General features: G+C 43.6%; 1 protein-coding gene across 1 annotated transcript; it reads left to right on the top strand.

Moving 5' to 3' along the window:
* The first annotated feature begins 3,264 nt into the window (after positions 1-3,264).
* RAB20 (RAB20, member RAS oncogene family) lies at positions 3,265-21,150 on the top strand. The gene is made up of 2 exons (XM_015851441.3): positions 3,265-3,548; positions 20,037-21,150. The coding sequence occupies exons 1-2, from the start codon at positions 3,377-3,379 to the stop codon at positions 20,555-20,557; spliced, it is 693 nt and encodes a 230-aa protein (XP_015706927.2). The 5' UTR covers positions 3,265-3,376; the 3' UTR covers positions 20,558-21,150.
* The last annotated feature ends 1,569 nt before the right edge of the window (positions 21,151-22,719 follow it).

Raw genomic sequence — 22,719 nt, 5'->3', positions numbered from 1 at the left:
AGGCAGGAGTTCAAAGGGCAAGGGAAAAAGCAATCACAGTTCATCCAGCCCAGAGAAAAAACATGAAGCAACATGAATAAGGGTTGGAGGAAGCATAAGTGCTGGTGGGACATACTGCTGAGGTCTGTAGATCTTTGTGTAGATCTTTCAAGCTTAAAGAGAGCAGAGAAGGTTAAATATAAAGTATTTTACAGTGACAGTGGTGAATCAGTGGAACAGGCTGCCCAGAAATTTGGTTGTTGCTCCATCCCTGGAGATTTTCAAGACCCGGCTGGATTAGGCCCTAGGCAACCTGACCTAGCTGTGGTGTCCCTGGTCATTGCAGGGGAGCTGGACCAGATGGCCTTTAAAGATCCCTCCCAACTTTAAAGATTCTATGATTCTATGTAGCTGTGGACATGTTTGTCATGAACAAGATACAAGATTCATGAAGGTTTTATAAGAAATAAATTGAAATCCATGGCAGTGTGATCACTTTGAACCACAACTGATTACTTTCTGACTGAGGCAATGGAGTAGGGAGTTCCTTCCAAGTCTCTGGCCTTGTCTGCATCTCTATCACCTGAGTCCCAGGGCAGAGTTTACATCTCAGTGACCGTACAGCTGAAGTGGCCTCATGCTTCTCATACAAGGCTTTCTTTTTAGTTAGCACAGACAAATTCTAATCATTCAGTCAGGATCTTCCATGACAAGCTTGTTGACTCACAGGTCTTATTCCAGTGTGTTGTGATTCAGACACCACCAGGCAGCAGTAACACAGACACACTCTCCTTCCACCTCTGGCAGAAAGCAGCCCTGCAGCTGAGGAGATCTGTGGTGTCCACATGGAGCTCGGTGGCCTCAAAAGAAGGAAAGGGGAGGGAAAAGGTGAGGGAGAAAAGAGGGAACTGTAAACATAGAGAAAGCAGGCTAACTATTCTTATGAAGTTATTTCCCTTGATGAAGGAAGGTAGGCTGTGGACTGCATCCATTGGGTGAAGAGCATGAATCTAGTCTATTTAAGGATAAAAACATGGGGCAGTGCAATGCAATGGATGGTTCTCTTAGGCTTTGCAGCTTAAAAGAGAGTGTTTTGAGAGAGAGCTGTATTTAGGGCTGCTCAGGGGATGACGAGTGGGAATGCCTGTGTTTAGTGAGCATGAACACTTATTTGCTCATTTCAAATAAAGAAGTCATAAAGGAAAGCATTAAGCACAAACAAAGCCAGCTATTGCCATGCTCCAAAAACTTCCAGCTGTTCCCAGGTCATGCAGTGACCTCATACCTTACCAAGAAGCAGCTCACAAAGCAGAGTATGCCACCACCATCTGACATTGGGGACTGGGCCTTCTTTGTTGCTCCCCTCTTGTATTCATAAAGCCTGGCCTAGCATTTGTTGTGCAACTGAGGCACATGGTCCTGCTGTATGGATTTGTCTGTGTTTAAAGAGCAGTGTGTTTCTGTCAGCACCACCTTTATCATTACAAACAGTCCCATTCAGCTCCCCTGCAATATTTCCATGCTGCTGGTGGGATTCAACATTCCAGGGGACAGAGGCAGGAAATAGGGAAGGAAAACACAGATAGAAACAGGTGCTTAATAGCAAGGCCCCAGCACACTCGTGATGTGCTGGGGTGCCTGAGCTGTAGCTGGCACAGCAAATACCTTCCACCACTTGCTCAATTTGTCCCTAAAAGAAGGTCAGCTCAGCAAAAAACAAGCCTGTTTTGTGACAAACATTTCACCCCACGTGAACTTACAAAACACCTGTCACCCTGAGAACAAATGGGGCCTGTGGGAAGGACAATGTCCTGCCACAGGAACATACTCAGGGATATATGAACATACTTAGGGAGATGTAGCAAGGGAGCAAATAAACAGGCTCTAATTTTCTCCAGCAAAATTAGGCAGCTTTCATACTGCAGGATACTAGAAAGGCTGAGCTGCTCTGCTGCCACTACAGTGACTCTTGGCTCAGGTTTTTTTGGCACACAGGCTGACCTTCCAGCTCTCAAAGGGATTTTACTGTAGCACAGAAATCGCACAGAGAACACAGTGTGCTGCCCACCTTCATAAGCTGTCCCAAGTATCTGAATTCCAAACCATCTGGAGGCCAAGCATGGTGGCCATGTCTCCACACTGCCAGGAAGGATAATGAACAACCTCACAGTAATTACACGGTGTCCTCAGGTGCTCTAAACCAAAACCAAAACAAAACAAAGCCCCAGACAACGCCCACAGCCTGCCTAGGTGAGCTGCTATCCAAACAGGAACGTGTTACACGTGATTTCCTGTCATTCGTACAGAGCACTGTGCTGGACCTGGTGAAGCTGTGCTCCCCAGGCTGGCAGAAGCTCGGACTGCTCAGGACTCAGGACCTGACCTTCTGCATACTGGGAACATGCCCACATTATTCTCCTAAATCCTCCTAGGGATCTGAAACAACGTGCAGTGCTCTCTGAGCCTGTTGCAACCTATGATTTGGGGCAAATTCCTATGAAACGGAGATGAACCTTAAAGCAGCATGGTAAGGTGCATCCCTCAGTCAGTCATATGCTGAGGTGCCAGGCTACTGATATCAGTTCTCAACACCAGAAAGAGCTACATTTCAGCAGTGCATCAGTAGCAACTCAAACACGGCAAAACCTTGCTAAGACACAGAGATGATTGCTTTAAGTGCTGCAAGCGCCATGACTTAGTAGTGCAAGCAATGCTGTAAATCAATAATGATACTTGAGTTTTTAGGTCTTTTTTTTTTTATGATGTGGATAGTAAATCAATGCATGAAGTAGGAGTGTGTACAGCAAAGATCCCTCTGCTGGTATGGGCTTTTTCTGCGCTGGTGCCTGCCATTCGAAAGAGCGGTAGGTAAAAGAGATCATCAGCTGATCGATTAGTAGTAACTCTGCGACGTGCTCTAACAGCTGCTTCCCCTCCGGCCGCTCTACCCGCTCCCCAGACCCACCACGTCCTCTCAGGAAGTTTTCCCGAGCTGCTGGTAGGCGGAGGGCCGGTTCAACAGGGGCTGCCTGGCTCTGTGGGGATAGAGGGGATAGGGGCGGCTGCAGCTGTGCCCCTAAGCTGGAGTGGGGCTGAGTTAGGGAACCTGCCCGAAGGCCTGGCGGGACAGCTCCATCTCCTCCCCCCGGGCCGAGCCTGAGGCCCGGGGCCACGCAACTCCCGCCTGAGTCCCTCCCCCTGGCGCCGGCCGGGGGAGGAGCGGGGCCGGGCCGGGCCGGGCCGGGGGGAGTGGGAGGAGTGGGGAGGAGCAGCGGGGGCGGCCGCGCAGTGGGGCCGGATCGCGGCGGCGGCGGCTCCGGCTCCGGCGGAGCGCCGAGTTGGTGCTGCCCGCGGCGGGGCCGCCTTCGTCCCGCCGCTTCCGGAGCCCGGCGGCGCGATGAAGAAGCCGGACGGGAAGGTGGTGCTGCTGGGGGACATGAACGTGGGTAAGACTTCGCTGCTGCACCGCTACATGGAGCGGCGCTTCCAGGACACCGTCAGCACGGTCGGCGGCGCCTTCTACCTGAAGCAGTGGGGGCCTTACAACATCTCCATCTGGGACACGGCAGGTGGGCTGAGGGGTTGTACGGGTGGGTTGGGCTTTCTCTTGTGCGAGACTTCGGCTTGCCGAGGCTGCACGGGTGGGGGCTGAGCCCCGCTGCCCGCACGGGACGGTTCCTCAGCGGCAGCTGATGCGTCCTGTAGCCCCGCCGTGTTCTATGTACCTCTATGGGGAGGCTGGGGAGGGAAGTTCTCTTGCTGTGTCACTTGGTGTCACCATCTAGTCCAACATGGCTTTTCCTGTGCCAGGAATTGAGAAGGAGGAGGGGGGGGGGGGGGGGAGCGAAACTGCCGAAGGGTTTGCGTGGAGACTTCTTGGAGGGTGAGGAGGAGACGTGTAGGAGATCTGGCTACTTTGGCTTTACTTTTTGCATTTCTTAGTCTATAACTGCGATGAAGGCTCTGTCAGTAGTTCCACCAAAGTCCTGCCTCACTAAGTCCCTTACACTTACTTGTACACACATCAATTGAGAACATTAGGAGTAGGAAATGAGGGGGTGCTCCAGCAAAATGCAGTTATACAAGGTTAACTGTACTTTTACATGCTTGTAGTATGTTCCTTGTACTAAGGGACATGGTTTAGTGGGGAAGTAGGTGGTAGGTGGGCAGTTGGGCTGGATGATCTTGGAGGTGTTTTCCAACCTTGGTGATTCTATGAGTGCATGGGCTAATGTTTATAGTCCATGTTGTATTCTGGATGTGAATGTCGTGGTTGTCTTTTGTTTAGTTTTCTCTTATCAGTGTTATTTTAAGCACTGTCACCTCCGTGGAAGTCATATGTATTTTATGTTCTGTTTGGATGGTTGTTATTCTGACATGGATTAGGCGTTTGGCTGCAACAAAGTAAACCTTAATGCAAAGGTTTGAGTGTTAGGTGAGTTTATTTATGGTAGCAGTGGTGGATTGTGGGTTAAGTAATATGTGGATATTAGTACTACAACAGTTCCAGTGCTGATCTGAGTTATTTAACATATGTGTCAGTTTTACTCATCACTGTTGATCTTGTATTATTTCTCAATCTGTTATTCAGAAATATCTTTCATTTTTTCCAGAAATGATTAAAACTGTGTGCTAAAAGGTTTAGAGTGCACGTTGCTGCATTGTTACATGGAAATGTGCATGCTCTGCCAACTTAAGTCTGAAAAGCAAATGAGCTATTCTAGGTGGGAGACTTCTCTTGGCTCTAAGTTCACACCCATCCTTATCCTGGAAAGATCAGCTTCTTAGTCTTATCTGAATCTTTCATATTCTTATCCGCAAGCCTTGTAAAATGGGTGTGCAGAAGTTGTTAGACTTGATTTTATATATATATATATATATATATATATATATATATATATATATTTATATATATACATAATCAAGTCTAACAACTTCTGCATAAATATATATATATAAATGTAAATCATAGCAGCAAGTAATTTGACATTCCCAGTTTTCTGATCAGATGATTAAGAAAAGTCATTTGGATATTGCATCCACCTCAAGGAGGCAAATAAGCCAGACGGGGAAGAATACCTGAGAGAAGCGTTGTTTGCTTTGTTCTTGACACTCTTTCTAGCCATCTGATCTTGGCTGTTTTCTCCATTGTCAGAGGCTTGGCTAGATGGCCTTGTGTCTCACCCAGCCTGGTTGCTGCTGTTTTCTTGGAGCAGAATAACGTCCTCCTGTGAAAGAACTGGAGGATGGAGACTCAAGGATGTCAAAGGATATGCGTGTGTATGTGTATTTATATGTGTTTACGTATAGCTATAAAATTTTCTAGACGGTGTTGACAGCAGCTACGTAGTAACCCAAAACTTCCTGCTGGGCATCAGTGGCATGCAGCACTGAGCCAGTATGTAGCCTTTTATCTCTGGTACTGCAAGCACATCCTGAAGTTCTGGTGGTCTCAGCCCTGCTCCTCTTTTAAAAGTATGTGGAATATATGAATAACAACTCTATGAGAGTGTTTGGGATTTTCAGGTCTGTTTTCTGATGCCTTAATATATGAAAAAGAAGAACTTGTGTGTGTGTTAGTTTTCAGTCTCTTTGACTTGACACTTGTTCATCTGACGTATTAGCAATGCTCCCGGAGGCAAGGTTTCTTAACTGGTAGTAGTCAGTGTCTCCTGCTTTGGTGCCTTGGAACAAAGCAGCAGACCAGTAATTCAATCACAAGTGTGCCATAAAATTCACTTTGTGATCGAAATTATTGCATTTTAAGACAGAAGTTGCCTTTTGAATTTACCAGCAGAGAGTCATGCAGCGTGATAATGAGGAAACATAAAAGTTAACTTGAAAGACAAACTTCCCTTATTTCCTTCCTCTTGTTTTAAGCTAGCTGTCTGAATGGGAGAATTGATTTGACTTTTCTTCTGTCAGTATTCAGCTATTGAAGAGGCAGAGTTGAACTGTAGTGTTCTGGTTCCTCCCTCCCTCAGTCTTTGTGCTTCTTGACTTTGGTTTTTCTTTAGGTGTAGATGTACGCTTCCTTCAGCACGTTTTTCTCCCAGGGAGCAGGTGACTGGTGAAGTTCTCAGGAGGAACGTAGGTTGGCGTGTGACTCACTTCTTTGGAGTACAGGGTTAGCTCAGATAGTTTGGTCTCTCTGCTGCCCCAGAGGCTAAAGTTACTTGGTGCGAACAACTGGAAAATTGCCTGTAGGTGAGAAGGAAACGTGGTCCTCTGTCATGATGAAACAGGAGAGTAGAATTAAAACATGTCCTTTCTTTACAAGGAAGGAGATCAATAGTAGCCACTCTGTTCAATATTCTGCTGTTTCTTGCTTTTGGAAATGGAGAGCTATAGTGGGAGATAAGTTTGCAGATGTTGTTTACTCAGATATGGCTATCTCGCTTTATTGAAGGAGGAATTTTGCTTCTCGTTTATTTTTAGTACTGTCTCTTGAGTGGCAAGTTGTTGGGGAGGCTAAACCATTTGTTTTGTTTATTGTGTTTGATACAGGCCAAGATGAATGCCATGTATGAACCTCTGTGGTAACTTCTGTATTCAGACTCCCACGTTAAATCCATGCTTTGCATGTGGTATTTAATAATATCAGGCAGTGTGACTCCACTGGTCTAGCCAAAGTGGGAAATGACTTTATGCTTCAAGGAGACTCTTCAAATCATATCAGTAACCTGAGCTTTGTTCCTGGCTAAAGCTGTGTGGTGTTTTGCCATGACATTGTTCATGTTCATCAAGCCATAGCTGAGGTTTGCAGTGTTGGAGTCCTTGGTACCATGTCAGCTTCTGTAATAGAAGGCCTTGTCTTTTTTTGCTAATTTGTGCTTAAGCGAGGCCTGAGTGTTAAAGAACAAGTATGTATTCATGTCATCTTCTGTTGACTGTGTAGGCTTCTATTTTTTCCTTCAGAAGGAAGGAGACAGTGGGTGCTTAAAATACGGGTAGACAACTTGTTACTTCCATAGCTTTCCAATTACTTCGAGCATGGTACAGGATAGGCAACCAGTAGTTTGTTCTGTAGCTTTCCAATTTGAGTGTTTGTGTACGTTGAGTGCTCTTCTTGATTCACCTATGCTTAGGTACACGTTATGGTGCACAAATCTCAAACCTAGGGAGACTCTCAGTCAGTTCCACGCTGCTTTGGCCAAGCTGCTCCTGGTAGTTGAGCTAATTTGTGTATTTTTACTTCACACTGCAATTACGTATCATAGTTTAGTTGTCTGGTGCACAGCAGTTGTTTGGTACAGTCTTGTGTTGAAGCCTGTAGGCACGTGAGCTTCCAGGAGATTTTTTCCTATGGCATTGTTTCACTACTGAACTGAAGGTGAACTTGGTCATTCCTTGTCTGGGTCATGCTGTAGTGTTGCAAAACGTCTGAACAAGTAACCTTTGTGTCTCTCTAAGGAAAGTTACTGGGTCTGTGGTGGATACTTCTGGGGCTGTTACAAGTTAGGGAATATAAAGAGTCATTTTTGTCTCCCAAGTCCGACTGATTAGATCAGAACATTGTGTAGAACATCCTGAGATTAGATCATCAGGTGTCCAACTTGTGATAAATTACTTTCTCTGCTTTGCTCGTGTTACACTGTGTAACTTCACATGCAGATGTAGGGTTTTAGAGAAGGAGACTCGAACTTGGTGATTAAGCTTAGTTTACCCAGGTGGTACCACTGAGAGCAGAGGTGGTCAAAGGATTAGAGGGTTCCCCTCCGAATGTGACCAAACTGTCAATGCAAGTAAATTGCCAGGCTTCAGAACAGGAGACTGAGGACAGTATCTCTTAGGACAGCCAACTCAAAAAGCATGTGCAAGATTTTCTAATGTTACTAGGCTATCTTTGTATGGAAAAAAAAACAAATCCAGAGAAGAACCTCCTAATACTGTTTTTAAGGGGAGATAGATTGTTAGATGTGAATGAATATTCAGCTGTATCTGTCCCATCTCTTAGGAAACCAAATGGAGTTGAAGCGGGCTTTGCATGGGCCATCCAGAAGCCAGTCATGGAAGGACTCTGCTGCCAGCCTAAACACCTGTCTTTCTGTTTGCTAGCAGTGAGAGCCCACTTCTCCTCCCTGTTTCAGCTCTTTCAAATTCTTCTTTTTTCTATCATGAAAGTAACTCACCATACCTCAACTACAGAGAATACAATTTTTCTTCTTTTTCTGGCCTTCAGTTTAATGGGTTTAAGATTGGAATAATTTTGTTCATTAGCAGTTAAGTATGTGGTATAAATACTTCTGCCTGTTCTCTCAGCCTCTCCTGTCCTCAGCTGATCTAATGGCATTTCTTTCTGTAACTCATTATGTGATTTAATATTCCTAACCATGGATTTTGTACTGAAGAACAGAATACAGAGAAGAGGTGTTTTCCAGCCATCCAGCTGCTCCTGTGTACTTGGTTTAAAAGTAATGGTTTTCATTACTGCTGAAATAGCAAGGACGTGTTTGTTTTAGCATTTGCAGCTGATGACTGCTTAAGAACTTTCAGTCATATAAATTATTCATCTGTAGATGGTTAAATATTTGAGATTTTATTCTTCTCTTACTTATATTTGTAAAGCAAAGGATGACTTAGGCTTTCAGGCAAATGTTCCTGTAAAAATGTTAACTAGGCATCTCAATGGCTTACTAGGAGAGGCAAGTAAATGAAGTGCAGTATACCCCCCGAAGGACGTGAATAAAAAGTTATGTGCATTGAAATGGTTAGCAAAGAAATGTCTAAAATGCGTATTTATTCCTTTATGTGGTCAACCTGCTTACAGTCACGTTCTCAGTCCGCTAAAGGACAGCAATGTAAAAAGGTGCACACCTGGTGTTGTGCCCTTGTTGAGCTGACCTTCATGGAGCTCTCCTCCCGTGTCCCCAGGGGTTTCGGCTGCCCGACTTCCCTGTCTGGCTGCTCCTTGCAACACTTTATGCTGTGGAAGTTCTCAAAGTTCACTTTCTGTTCTTCAAAGTGATGTCTGTCATCTACGTGTACAAATCTGTTGTTACTCTCGCAACTATTAACTGCTGAACCTAGAATGAAAGAAGTAATATTATGGTTATATTTTAGGGTTTTTAGTTTATTTGTTCCCGTTTCTTCTGCTGCCTTTTGCTCTCAAAGAGAGCAAACATTTTGGATCCTGACATGAATGAATCCATAGTGGTTTATAGAGTAATAAAAAACAACAACTACCTCAAAACAAGCAAAGAAAGAGCTCTATGCAGTTGAGTCATCACCTTCTAAGCTTTGTAGAAGGGATCATCAAATCTCTTGGGTGGCTGCAAGTGGGACACATTGTAAGAAATAACTGATAAAATGAGGATTTTTTCCTTAATCTTCCCCGAGAAGCTGTTTCAGGCTGTTGCTTACTTAAAATAAATCTTTAGTGATACTGAAAATGCCTTAGACCACTCACCCTTCTCTGGCCCCTGCCCGTATAATTACTTCTTATTTTTATGAGGAGGAAAAAGCACTCTATCAGACTTTCTGTAGGCCGTCAGCTTTCCCTCCCACAGCAGACAGCTCCATGTGTCATGCTCCTATTGTTCCCCTTATCTCCTTTCCTCTTGTAGCATTCTGTGCCCTTTCCATGTCATCCTGCTCATCTTCTTGGTTTCTGTTAAACATTGGAGGCCCAGTGGCAGATGCTGCCTCCTCTCTTTGACCTAGAGAAGCTTCCCCATCTTCTTTAAAGTGAAAAAAAGATTTTAGTGTCACAGTTACTCCCATTGTGCCAGGCTGGATAATATTTATAAGTCAAAATTGATGTTTACTGTGCCTGTTTTATGCTTTTGGTTTCTTTAATTAAATGTATCCATGCAGTGAGTACTAAATATGCTCTTAAAGTGCAGGCAGAGAAGCCTGAAGTGGAACTGAAAGGAAGAAGTGCTGGAAATGCAAAGCTACATCTTCACCTTGGCCAGCATGTGTTCTGAGAGCAGAAGTCCTCTACCATGCGATAAAGATTATTTGAATGTGGTGAGCCTTTCTCATAAGAGCCAGGAGGCAGCTGTTTGGTACAGCTCTGCTTTTGGTGCTTGCTGAGGACAGCCTTTTGGGTCAGTGGGACTTCTGCTGAGCAGCAGCTATCCAGAGACAGCTGGTGAGGAAGACTGCAGCTGAACTTAAGCTGGTTGTGATTTGTGATGGGTAGGAGCAGTTATAGTTTTCTTGAGGATAAATTCTGCATGATTGAGTCGTGTATGGTCTTCATTGAGAATCTGCCTATGAATGAATTGATATTGGAACTAATAATTAAAAACATGACTATTGAGTGAGACTAGGCTTATGTCCCTTGTTACTAATATGATGTACATCATAGAATGGCTTGGGTTGGAAAAGACTTCAACCAGATCTAGGTTTATGGAAGTAACCTGTGGAAGTAATGCTTGAGGTTCTGTCCAGGTATGACTTAGTAAGTAATTTCATCTCCAAAAGGAACCGTGGCCAATGTATTCAGGGCAAAAGCAGCCCTTTCCAAATGCTCCAGGGTACCAGTGTCTGTCCCAAACAAAGCCATGCTGTCCCTAATTAATATGTGTTTATTAAGTTGATGGTATTTCCTCACTCAAAGAATGGTGTGATGTATCATATTGTAGTGACTTGGAGTGTACGTAATTGCTCTCCAAAAACCAAACCAAAACAAAAACACCCAAAACAACAATCAAAGAACATTAAGGGGAATTTAGAAGATTAAAAAGTATGTTGTAAAAAGGACTAAGGGAAAAGCAAAATATCTAATGACGAGGCTGAATAACCCAAGTAAACTTTAAAACAGGAATAAAAATGAAGAAAAACAGGAAGCATTTCTCATCTGTGTGGGTATAGGCAGACATTGACTTGCTAACTGTCTTCCCTGAGAGCTAATAGGGGTTCAGAGGGCTTTTTGGTGTAATTTAGGGAGGGTGATCTCAATTAACCCCACCCATCTCTGATTTTTGTTTTAAATATCACACCTGTATCAATGTTTGCTTGAGTGAATTGGAAGCCAAGTTGACTTGCCAGCAACTTGTTGAGCAATATGAAATACCCAGCGTGCGTGGAGTGATCTCCAGGGCCCTGAGCTGTGCTAAAACAAACCCAGCCATGCATTCCTGCCTGAGCTAAGGACCAGCTCTCCTTTTGGAGAGCAAACATTGAGAGGGGTTGTGGGTTCTGAAGATCTCCTGTCTGCAGAAAAGGAGTTGGAACCAAGCTCTGCACATAGAGGTGGGAACATCTGTAGTGACTGTTCCTCTGTGGGAAGGAGTTGTAAGGAAAAAGTATCAGTTTTCAGATACTGGAAAGGAAAACAAGCTGCTTTTAGAGTTAGTATTGTGGCAAATGAATTGCTGTTCTGTAGGAGTCACGTTTCTTTGAGGTGATGAAGTGGCGCTCCAGAGGATATTATGGGGAAAGGGCTTCTTGCGCAACCCAGGGTTGAGTCTTGCATGACTGGGGTGGTTCCATGCCCCTCTGTGTAACAAGCCTTATTTCCTTCACTGAGCAATAGCTGCCTGTGAAGCAGCTAAGGACTCTATGCTATTGCTTCCCACAGAGCTCTTCCAAAGTAAATTCGAAGTGTGTTGGGCTTTTTTTTTTTCTCTCATCTGAAAATAGAGAAATACCAGGGACAAAAATTTTTGGCACAAAACATGCTGTATACCATGGTTAAGAACATTCTTCTATGTAATGTTTTGTGCTATAATAACATATGATTAAAATGTGTATGCAACAGAACAGATTCCATTGTGCCCCAGAAAAGTTTAAGTTAGTTCCTGGTCTAAATCTTGTATGGAATAGAGATCTTCTCTGATAGTGTTCATCCTTCGTTTTATAGGAGCTGTGCAGTTCCTTTGGCTGGTGAAGGCATTCCTGATTTGATATCACGAACGTGCACTTAGTCCAAAGACACTCAGCTTGTAAGCCTCTGTATAAAAATAGGCAGGCTAAACAAATGCATACTGTTGCAAGTGAAGGTAGACTGACTGCCAAGCTAGATTTTGTTCAGGCAACAGTCTGTATTTGTTACAAGGTCCAGTGACCTGGTAGCAGATGGCAAACTGAACCCTTGGTATTTTGTGCTGTCCTGGAGCCCAAAAGCTGTTCTGAGAAGTGTATGAAGTGTGGAGGGTGATGAAAGCTGTGAAGGATTCAAGTGACTACATAGTGACGCTGTTCTGTGGTCTTGGTTGTAGAGTAATACAGGAAGTAATACCCTCTTTTTTGGAAGAGGGTATTTTCAGAGCTTATAAAAAATCAGTCTGAAAGCTGAAATATAGCAGATTTGTGGGATATTAACTGCTCTGGCTGGTTTATGAAACACAAATTCTTCCTCCATCACAAGGTGAGGGCTAAGTGAAATCTATCATCATTGTTATGCAGGAGGTGAGACTCAAATGACGATTACATTTGCTTATCTCTGATTTTACTCTGTGAATCCTCTTCTTTCCTCTCTTCTTTGTTAGCTCCGTCTCCTTCCTCCTATAAATGTGTGCAGCAGGTCTGTTTTTGGGAACCAGTAAATGGAAGTCTTTATTGCCAGTTATGGAGTGAAAATTTTCAAGGCTGGATTGGAAGAGTGCCTGGCTGAAACTGAGTAGTATGATTAATATGAGAACTGAAAAGGTGACCGAGTGATTGTTGTATCTGAGGTGTGGATGAGTCACTTCTGTGACTTATTGTACTTTGAGGGACATAATGGTGGACTGAGCTGTACAGATGTCAGCTGCTAGGCACCCGCTTTAACTGCCTTTAGATTAAGAAGCTTTTACTTAAAATCACATTTCCTCCAACCTGTCTTACTGTTAACTAACTGTCCAAAAAAAGCATAAAAAAAAGCCAACCCAACCAGCAAACCAAAACAGAAAACCCCACAAAACCTACCAACAACCCCCATTATGTTTAGTTGTGGATTCTTCAAAGGCATGCTGTGAGTTAAGCTCACGTCTTTTGAGTCATTTCTTCAGTGTAAAAGTGTTGACTAGGCTTTCATTTTGGGGCTTCTGCTATCCAGAAAGATAACCTCAGAGGCTGCTAAATAGAACTAACCCTGTAGCAAATGTTACCATTTTTCTTTCTTTTTTCTGATATTTTCATTAAATGGATTTTTGTGCGTGCCCTTTTGTCGCAACGAGACGTCATCTTCAGCCAAAACTCAGATGATCTTGTAGATCATTAACTGACTCCTTAGGGCCCTTGGCATGTGACTCAGAGTGCACTATGCGGACTTGAGTAACTTTCCACTGCGCTATTTGCCCTAACAATAACAGGCCCATTTAAGCTAACTTCTTTGGAAGAATTGCTGGATGTGAATTGTGCCACAGTGTATCACTTCTGAAACGCTAATCAAAGGGATGCTTTAATAGCCATTAAGCAATCAGTTGAAACTGCTTGACGAGTTGGTACATTCCAGTCTTGAGGAGGAAGTGCTGTTCTCAGAAGGATGGAGAAGGATGGTGACAGTTCCCCAGCTGGTGAAAGCTGCCATGGGAGGGGCGGTGCTGTTATCACTCTGTGTGCACGTAGTAAAAAAAAAAGGAAACAAAGCCAAAATACAGTTATAAGCATTTTTTTCCTGATGGAAACCATAAGAAGAGAAACAAATAAAGCACAGTTTCTGCTATTGTTTGTTTTAGCTTGTTTGTAATGTGACTCTCCTGTTTAAAAGGCTAGGAATAAGCTTGAATATCTAAAGGAATATAAGAAGTGCTAATATTAGAAAATTAATCCTCTTATGAGAAGGTTCCTATTTTAGAAGATAGGTGACATGACTACAATTTTGGGGCAAAATCTTTTACCTGTTTTGTATTTGGCCACTTCCTGTGAAACACGGGCAGCAGAACTTATTTATGGTGTACCAGTTATTTTTAGCTCAGTTATTATATTTAAAGGGGAGGAGGAAGGAGTAGGCAAAGAAATCGGGTTTTTGCTGTTTGTCATTAAATGAATCAATATTCTTTAGTTGTAGGATGTACTGAATGGCCCCAGCTCTCTCAGCTTGTCCTCATAGGTGAGGTGTTTTATCCCTTGAATCATTTGGGTTACCATTACTGTAGCAATAAATAACACTCATTCAATTATTCTGTCTCCTTGTTAGTAACAGATGCAAGCAGTCGCTACTTCTCAACTCCTAAACTCTGCAGGATAATGAAAGTGTAATCTGTAAGTAAACAACAGAAGAACGGAATGCAGTTGTACACCCATCATTTTCACACAGTTATTTTTGGTGTGTCCGTGATGCTGAGTTAAGGAACACTACATCCGTAAGCTCCAAAGGGCTGCACAAACCCAGTCATATACTATGTTGAGATCTCTTCCTTGGCAGTTTGGCTTTGGTGGATTTTCTTCATAAACGTATTGAATTGTTTTCCTTTGTTCTTTGTTCACATAACCAACACAGCTGTTATTTTCTTCTTCCCCACAGAACTCTTTCTACTTTACAAGATGAAAGTGAAACCCTTTGGGTATTAAGATCTGTACTTTCCCGTGTTTGAATTATGTTCTTTTTTGGCCAAGATATCCGTAGCTTGATAACTTAAATAGTAGCTCCTGAAGTAAAGTGCAGTTCACGCCTTGAGCATTGATTAATTTCTGAGCAGCAAGAACTAACAAAATCGATGCGTCTTGATTTTCAGTTGAGCTTGAGGTCTGTGTGTTCTGAAGCTTCCATAGGCACAATTACATTCTATAACGGTGTGAATGTATTCTGCTAGGTAAAGGTGGAGCTTAAATGAACCTTCTGGTTACTCAACATTCAGTGGCTTCATATATATATATATTTTTGTTTGTTTGTTTTTGTTTTGTTTGTTTGCTTGTTTGTTTTTCCTTCCCCAAAGACTTTTATTCTGTAGGGAATTTTGTCTGGGAGCAAACCCAAATGTTGGCATTTCAAATGGATTGGGAAATTGGGTATTCAGACAGCTTCTGGGTATGTAAAAAATTGAGCTATCTGGTGTTTTCAGACTCATTTGTTTCCACTAATTCCTACTTACGTCCTCCATGTTAATCCTTTGTGATGGAGGGCTTTACTTTTATCCCCAGGTAACCACAAGCACAGTCCAGTTCATCTTAATAAAGTTCCGGACTTTCAGGGAAACATGATAAAGCTGCCTAGAAGGAATAAATTTCAGTATTTGAACGAGAAGTGAAGAACTTTGACTTCATCAAGTGTTAGAACCCTGCAGCCCGGGTCACTTGTGGGCAGGGGAATTTTCCTGAAGCCTGCAAGGGCATTATTGCTTGTTCTTTGATAGTCTCCATATAGCCTGGTGTACATACACAGGCAGCTTGGTTTCTAGCCAAATTGTTGCCCTGGATGTCATGTAAAGGGTCATAACTTTACTGCTCTATCTGCAAACAGAAGGAAATGTGTTTCTTGAGAAGGATCTTCTTTGTCTAGACTTGTGATCACACGGATGGTCCCGCTGAAGCAACTCAATAGAGTCAGGATCACCCTTTAAACCTTCTTCTCACTGCAGCTGAACCCTCATTTCTTTCTGGTGCTGTTCTCTGTGCTGTCTTGTGGATGTCATATTTCTCTCTCTTTTTTCTTTATTTTATTTTATTTTTTTCCTGTCTTGGCTATCCCCTTCAGGCACAGTTTCTGTCTCACTTTGTACGTGCTTGGATTCAGACCCTCCTTGAAAAAAAAAGAAAAAGAGATTTAGAAATCAAAAGGGAAAATGTAGCAGATATGTTATGTTTCTGTTATTTCCTCTTGACTTCTGCTTGGATTATAATCCTGCTTAAACTACAATGAAAAGCCTTGGAAGAGATCTGGTCCTACGGGCTGTCTCCAAAACTGCCTTGAGAATTTTGCCCTCTTGTTAATTTTAGATGCAGTACCACTCACCTTTGCCTACTTTTTCACTCTACATATTTAATTCAGAAACTCAGACTCCTTTCAGACTTTGGCATCAGAATAACAACATTGCTGTTTTTCAGCGCTTTCTGGAAGACATTTTTAGCTCCTTAGTATTTGTGGTGTTTTATTCCCTCAAGACCTAAGGTAAAAGGCTGCTTTGCATTCTTCTGTGTGCTCAACACTGAGGGGTTTAAAACTTGTTCTTCCAGTGCAGGATTTCTTGGAACTATGTGTGGGAAGTTGAGTTGCTTTAGAAAGTGCAGTGAAAACCTTTGAAGAGGTGGTAGGTGAGAAACGGGTTCAGATCTGTCTGGAGGATATATTCTACCCTCCCAAACATCAGCAACACTTCAGAGGCTGCTTGGGCTCTCACCCAAGGAACGGCAAGCAGGGTGCTGTAGGAGGCTCGCTGGCCAAGCCATCCACCTCTGCTCTTAGCCATCTTCAAATTGAGCCTTGCTCATTTCTCATCCCTGCCTCTTTCAAGGTCTGTTTTTCCCTTCTTTCTCCCGTGGAATCCTTATGAACTTTGTGGTGCTGAAGTCAGTTTGGATTTTGAGCTCATCGGCTGTGCTGCTTCTGGGTGTGCGATGCCTCTATCGCATGTGCTTTCTGGAAGAGCCTCTGTAATACAAATGGTGCTGCAGATAATTACATGCCCATTGGAGTTGTTAAACTGATAAAAATAAGGCAAAAATTTGAAAATAAAAAAGAAAAATGGAAGTTAATTTTAGTTGCTCATCTTTAAAAGTTTCCTTAGTATTCCTCTGATGTTGATTTGGTTGTACTTGCAATTCCTTTGACTGTAAATTATTTGATATAAGTCCTCTCTTTTCTGTTGCTTTTCTTATTCTGTGGTAGTGAAATTGCTTAAATATTGGAGTTGGCTTTTACTGTTTAAGTGAGCTGACTGTGTAAAAAGACATCTTGTTGGAGTGGGACCCATTGGTTCCAGACCAAGAAATAACTGACCCAACAAAGGGGGTGGCTGACTGCTTTAGCAGGGGGGTTGGACTCCATGATCCCCAGAGGTCCCTTCCAACCCTGACGATTCTATGACTGTGCGATAAGGTTTTTCTCATTAATGTCTGATACAGTTTTGGCTTTTATTACATTGGCTGACACCTCCAGGAATAGCCAAAACACAAATTTAAATGCTTTGGGTAATTCTGGGGACGTTCTGCCTACAGGGGGGCATTCCAGCCCTTGAGTGCTGCAAGTGATGTGTACAAGGAGATTAAAGCAGAAGTGAGTTATGTATTTTTCCTGCATGTTTAAGTAGATTGTGTTGCGTGGGTGAGTGAGAAAGACTGCCCGTAATTCCTCTGATATAATTAATCCCTTATGCAAAGCAAATTCTTCCTTTTGCTTTTTTTCCCCCTTTTCAACAATATGCTAGTTGTAGTAACAGTCAGTTTGTAGCTAAAATGTAATTGTGTCATAGTTTATATTATATTGTACAAGATTAGATTAGCATACAAATTCTATAAAACAAGCAGTAGTATTGTTCTACTATTCAGTTGCTGCAGCAAATGATTCCGGGGGCTGGGTTTTATAGCTTAGGCATCTCAAGTGGGAGAATGGGGAGTATATATGTTCCATTGTGGCTTCCAGACCACAGTGTAGTCGGGATTTTGAGGGAAACAAAGTAGGTCATGGCACAAACTTCTGCTGAAAAATGACAGGCTTCTAAAGACTCAGCTATAGTGTGACTGAAAGCACAAATGTGGATGTGGGATTAGAGTGAAAAGTGGGAAAGCAGTGACCGCCCCTACACCCCCATCTTCCTCACCCTTACCAAGCAAGAGCATCTCTTTTCTTTTTTTCTTTCTTTTCTTCTTTCCACGTTCCTGGTTAAAGAACTTCTTTTTGCTGGAGGGAAGCAAATCAGAAGTTACACAAAATTGCCCAGATGCAGTTCTCTATAAACTTTGCCTAATGCTTTCATAGAATCATAGAATCACCAAGGTTGGAAAAGACCTAAAAGATCATCCAGTCCAACTGTTTTCTGAATGCCATTCATTGAACTTTTGACCGCTGAAATATCATATGACAGTAATTTCCTATTATTCACTGTGTAAGGAAGTATTTTAAAGTATTCTAACTACGTGCATGCTTTTTTGATGAGAGATCCTCATTTTTTTATGTCACAAGAAAGGAATGGAGACTACACATGAATCTGTGTATGGTCATCCATTTATACTCCTTTTCAGTTATTCGCCACAAAGATACCACTGTTTTTACTCACGCAAAGGTTTTTGTATTTCCGAGCATCTTTTGCATCTTCCTTTGCATCTCTTCATGTTTTCCTAATGTACACTGACCTGTGTTTTTAAAGTACGAGTTTCTGCCTTTCCCATTCATTAGTCATTTGCAATGATTTCATGACACTGTTACTCTTAGTGATCAGTAGCTTCCTGCAAAAAAGACCCCTCAAAGGTAATCAGATAATTTCCAGACCTTCTGTAAATGGAGGGCCTGTGTGAAAAGGCTGTATGAAAAGAGTCAATCAGTTATGATGTTTGAAAGACTGTAGTCGGAGTCACCTTCTTGGCTGTCTCCTTTTCTTTGTTCAGTCACGGTTTTGTTTGGTAGTGACCGAACGTTGGTCCCGATGGCATTTGAAATGTGGTGCATTTGATCTTTTTCTCCATCCAGTTCTGGGAATAAAAGTGAAGGTGCGGGAGCAAAATTCCATATGCTGTAGATGCGTAGGGAAAGCTGCAGTTCCCTGTAGGAAAGGAAAAAAGTGGGATGGGTGTATACTGCGCCATATACTAAAGATCAGGAGTCTCTTCCTGTAAAGCCAGTATATGTAAGATCTGGGGATAGGTAACGTGCGACTAAACTGCTTTCAGTTGCAGGAGTGTAGGACCTGGGAGGAACCTCTGGAGATCCATCTAGTCTAGCCTCCTGCTAAAGCAGGTTCCCTAGAGCAGGTCACACAGGAAAGCGTCCAAGTGGATTTTGTATATTTCCAGAGAAGGAAACTCCACAGCCTCTCTGTGACAGCCTGCTCCAGTGCTCTGTCTCATTTAAGTTCCCTGTCATGTTCAGATGGAACTTCCTGTGATCCAGTTTGTGCCCACCACCCCTAGTCCTGTCACTGGACACCACTGAAGAGAGCCTGGCCCCATCCTCTTGACTACTGCATTTTACATATTCATAAGAGTTGAGAAGATTGCCTCTGTCTTCTCTGGGCTGACTAGCCTCAGGTCTCTCAGCCTTTCCTCATACAAGAGGTGTTCCAGGCCCCTAATCATCCTTACTGATCTCCACTGGACTCTAGAAGTTCCCCGTCTTTCTTGAACCAGGGAGCCTAGAACTGGACACAGTACTTCAGATGTGGCCTCACCAGGGCAGAGCAGAGGGGAACGATCGCATCCCTTGACCTGCTGGCCATGCTCTTTTTAATGCACCCCAGGATGCCATTGTCCTTGATCTCAAGGGCACGCTGCTGGCTCATGGCCAACCTGTCATCCACCAGGTGCACTCAGGTTGTTCTCTGCAGAGATGCTTTCCAGCAGATCAACCCCCAACACTTGCCTTTCTGGAACCTCTTCAGGTTCCTCTTTGTCCAGCTATCTAGTCTGTCCAGGTCTTGCTGACACACAAGAAAGCTGTGCTGCCATTCAGCCATGCCTCCTGGCATTTTATCATCAGCAAACTTGCTGAGGGTATGCTCTATCCCTTTATACAGGTCATTGATGAAGATGTTAAACAAGACCGCAGGATCCTGAACCCTGCTACTCATCATTGCTGCAGCCAAGGCTGCCACCAACTCTCAGAATCTGAGAAGTGAATTGCTAATTTTGATCCAAGTTTATCAAGTCTAGTTATGAGTTGTAGCAGAATTCAACAGTGTAGAACGTATTTTGCATCTATAAATGACTGTATAGGTGCAATGGGCCATATGTTTATGTGAGAAGGTCGGTCATTCATGGGGCATAAAGAAATATGCCATTTTGTTTGTTTGCTTGTTTTTCTTCTTGCAGTTGTGTTTGCTTTGCCACTCTTGCATGGTTGCTCATCTTTACAGATTCCCTGCTCTGAATCAGCGTGCATTGAGCTGAGCTGCTCTGTGTCACTGTTGCACTCTTAAGGGAAAGAAAGAAGGGGGGAAAAAAGCCTTACCATTGTGTCTAATTGGTCTGAGTTAAGTTGGTTGCTAATGCAGCTTCCAGCACACTAACTTATGTTGCATTTAAACCTTTGCCAGGCCGGGAGCAGTTTCATGGCCTGGGATCCATGTACTGCAGAGGAGCAGCCGCTGTCATCCTGACATATGACGTGAACAGCCTGCAGAGCCTGGTGGAGCTGGAGGACAGGTTCCTGGCACTGACAGATAGCGCCAGTGCTGACTGCATCTTTGCTATCGTTGGGAATAAAGTGGACCTCAGCGATGACTGTACTTCGTCACCTGATGAAAACAGACCTGAGAAGGCCGTTGCCGGCTGCAGCTCAAAGGTGCGAAAACAAGTCCGTGTGGAGGATGCGATTGCGCTCTATAAGAAGATACTGAAATACAAAATGCTGGATGAGAAGGATGTGCCGGCAGCTGAGAAAATGTGCTTTGAGACCAGCGCAAAAACAGGATATAAGGTGGACTACCTCTTTGAAACGGTGTTTGACATGGTTGTACCAATAATTGTACGGCAGAAAGCTGAGGGGCCACCGCAGACTGTAGACATTACTGACTACAAACCGGCCAAAAGGACAAAATCCAGCTGTTGTGCCTGAAATGGTTACGCGGCAGAAAAAGCGGGGGGGACTGCTGGGGCAAACAGAGGAGTGTTTGCAGCACACCAGAGAGGAAAAAGCAAAGAATAAATAGACTGTAATGGCTTATGTGGAAGAAAAAAAGCCACAACCCCAAAACAAAACAGGAAAAAAAAAACCACCACAGAGTCTCCTGAGCATTAAATGGGGAACTCTGCATATGAGAATGAGAGTGAAATGATGGAGGATGTACCAGTTTCCAAGGGCTCTGTAGGCAACTTGTGTGGGTCCATTTGGTAGTGACAATCATCTGAGCAGCTTAGAAGAAGTCTTATTTTTTAATGACTCACCACTTCATGTTACATGTAAACGATCTGTTTGTATGATCTATGCAGCTTCCAAATGGTTATCATCTTTTCCCTTGTGATTCTGACTTTGGAAGATGGAATGTGTGATACTTTTTTTATTCTTAAAAAAAGAAAAAAAAGAAAAGAAAATCCAGGTATAATTTATATTTTTAGCTAATAAAGAAATTACTGTCATCTCATGTCAGGTCCGACATTGTAAGATTCAGAAGCTGTGCTATTAAAATCACTGTGGATGTGTACTGTTAATATGGAGGCTTTGTTACTGTGAATTCTGATGTGGGCATTCGCGTACTCTCAAGCAGCATCACAAACCTTACTGCTCTATCTAGGGGCTTCAGGAGGAAGTTTTCTCCTTTGTTTGTCTCCTGTAGTTCTTTTTCATGGCTAAAGCAGGACAAGTAGGAAAAGAAACTCCCTTTGTACAATAGAAAGCACACCAAGGAGCGCTAATGAGGTCTGTGGCATCTCTTCTGCCTGCAGTAAAGAGGAAGGGCTTCATACTGCTCCTAGAGCTTCCCAACCGGTGTCCCACTGAATACTATATGTTTCCTGTTCTGCAGGTTCTTCTGCAGGGTCTCCTTCATCTCCCTACAGACGCTTCTGGCATCATTTCTCAAAGCTAGAAGGTTAGCTGTTCATACAGGTTGTTGTCTTTCTTTGTCCTACCCAGTTCATGGTTGTTTGGTACATTCCCAAACAGCTGAGCTCCATTTGACAGCACAGTGTTGATGCGCACGTATCCTAGTTTTCATGTCTTAATAACCTTCCCCAGCTAATGTGTGGTCAGGTGGATCACTGCAGAAAAGAGCAGCTGCTTCAGGAAGGTAAAATGGTGCAGGAGAGCTGCTATCCTGATATGGTTTGGGGTTCTGCAGTTTCAGTGAGCCCGGGGGTGCCACCAGCACAGAGGCTGCAGTGAGTGCCATCACCTGTGGTGATGGGAGGAGGCTGTATAGTGGAATTTTTGACACCAGGCAAGTAGTGGCTGAGCTCCCCAGACAGTCAAAATTCCAATCCCCTGAGCACTGAGGCAGTATGTGGCTGTGCCCTTTGGGCACGTCTTGGCAATGTCCCTCCTTAATGCCAGCTCTTCCATGTTCTGCCAAGTGTGGTGTATTACCCTGCCCTCCCAAGGCTGCTTTTCTCATTAACAATTCCACTGCATGGCCTTGACTCGAGCCTTTCATGGCTGTACATGGGGATGCCTCTTCATGTGGGTTGGCAGTGTTGTATGAAGCTCTGCCTGCCCTGCTGGGGATGAGGAAACTCATTTTCCAAGTAATTATTGTTCCCTCTTTGCCTTATTATGTTTGTCCAGGTTATATGGAGAGTGCAGAAAGCAAAGCAGACACTGTTTTTGGTGACACCAGGTGACCATGAGCCGTGGGCCTGCCTGTACCAGCTGTGCTGGGCTGCGACCTGAAGGGTAGGGCTGGATGGTGCAGGCAAGGGAGGGTCTGCAGCCAAGGCTGGGCTGTGCCCTTCTCCATATCATAGGGAAAGCCCAACACTATTCAGACTGAAAGCAGAGCTAGTGAGTGTCTTGAAAGTGGTGCTGTAGTGAAGCAGAGGGCAGAGCTGCAGTCTGCTGCCCGGATAAGATGCAGCCAAACCCTTAATGGGGTGATTGTGCACCCTGTCTGCTGGCAGCAATTGGATACCGCCTGTTACAGGGGCATGCCTACTGCTGCTGTTCTATTTCCAGCTGCCTTGGACAAGCCCAGTCATGCAGCGTGTAGTTGACAGAGTTGGTTGATACAGTGTGAAAAACATTGGTGTCACCTGGCTGAGTTGCACTGATTTCACTAGGGCTGT

Source organism: Coturnix japonica, chromosome 1 (assembly GCF_054131305.1).
Source record: "Coturnix japonica strain WE chromosome 1, WE-NBRP24, whole genome shotgun sequence".
Lineage (NCBI taxonomy): Eukaryota > Metazoa > Chordata > Aves > Galliformes > Phasianidae > Coturnix > Coturnix japonica.
Note: the sequence above shows the minus strand (reverse complement) of the source record. Positions and strands in the feature narration are given on the sequence as shown.

Excerpts from the sequence above, each read along its gene's own strand:
- RAB20 (XM_015851441.3), top strand. The coding sequence starts at position 3,377 with ATGAAGAAGCCGGACGGGAAGGTGGTGCTGCTGGGGGACATGAACGTG. Across the intron at positions 3,549-20,036 it reads CTCCATCTGGGACACGGCAG|GCCGGGAGCAGTTTCATGGC; the intron begins GTGGGCTGAGGG and ends AACCTTTGCCAG.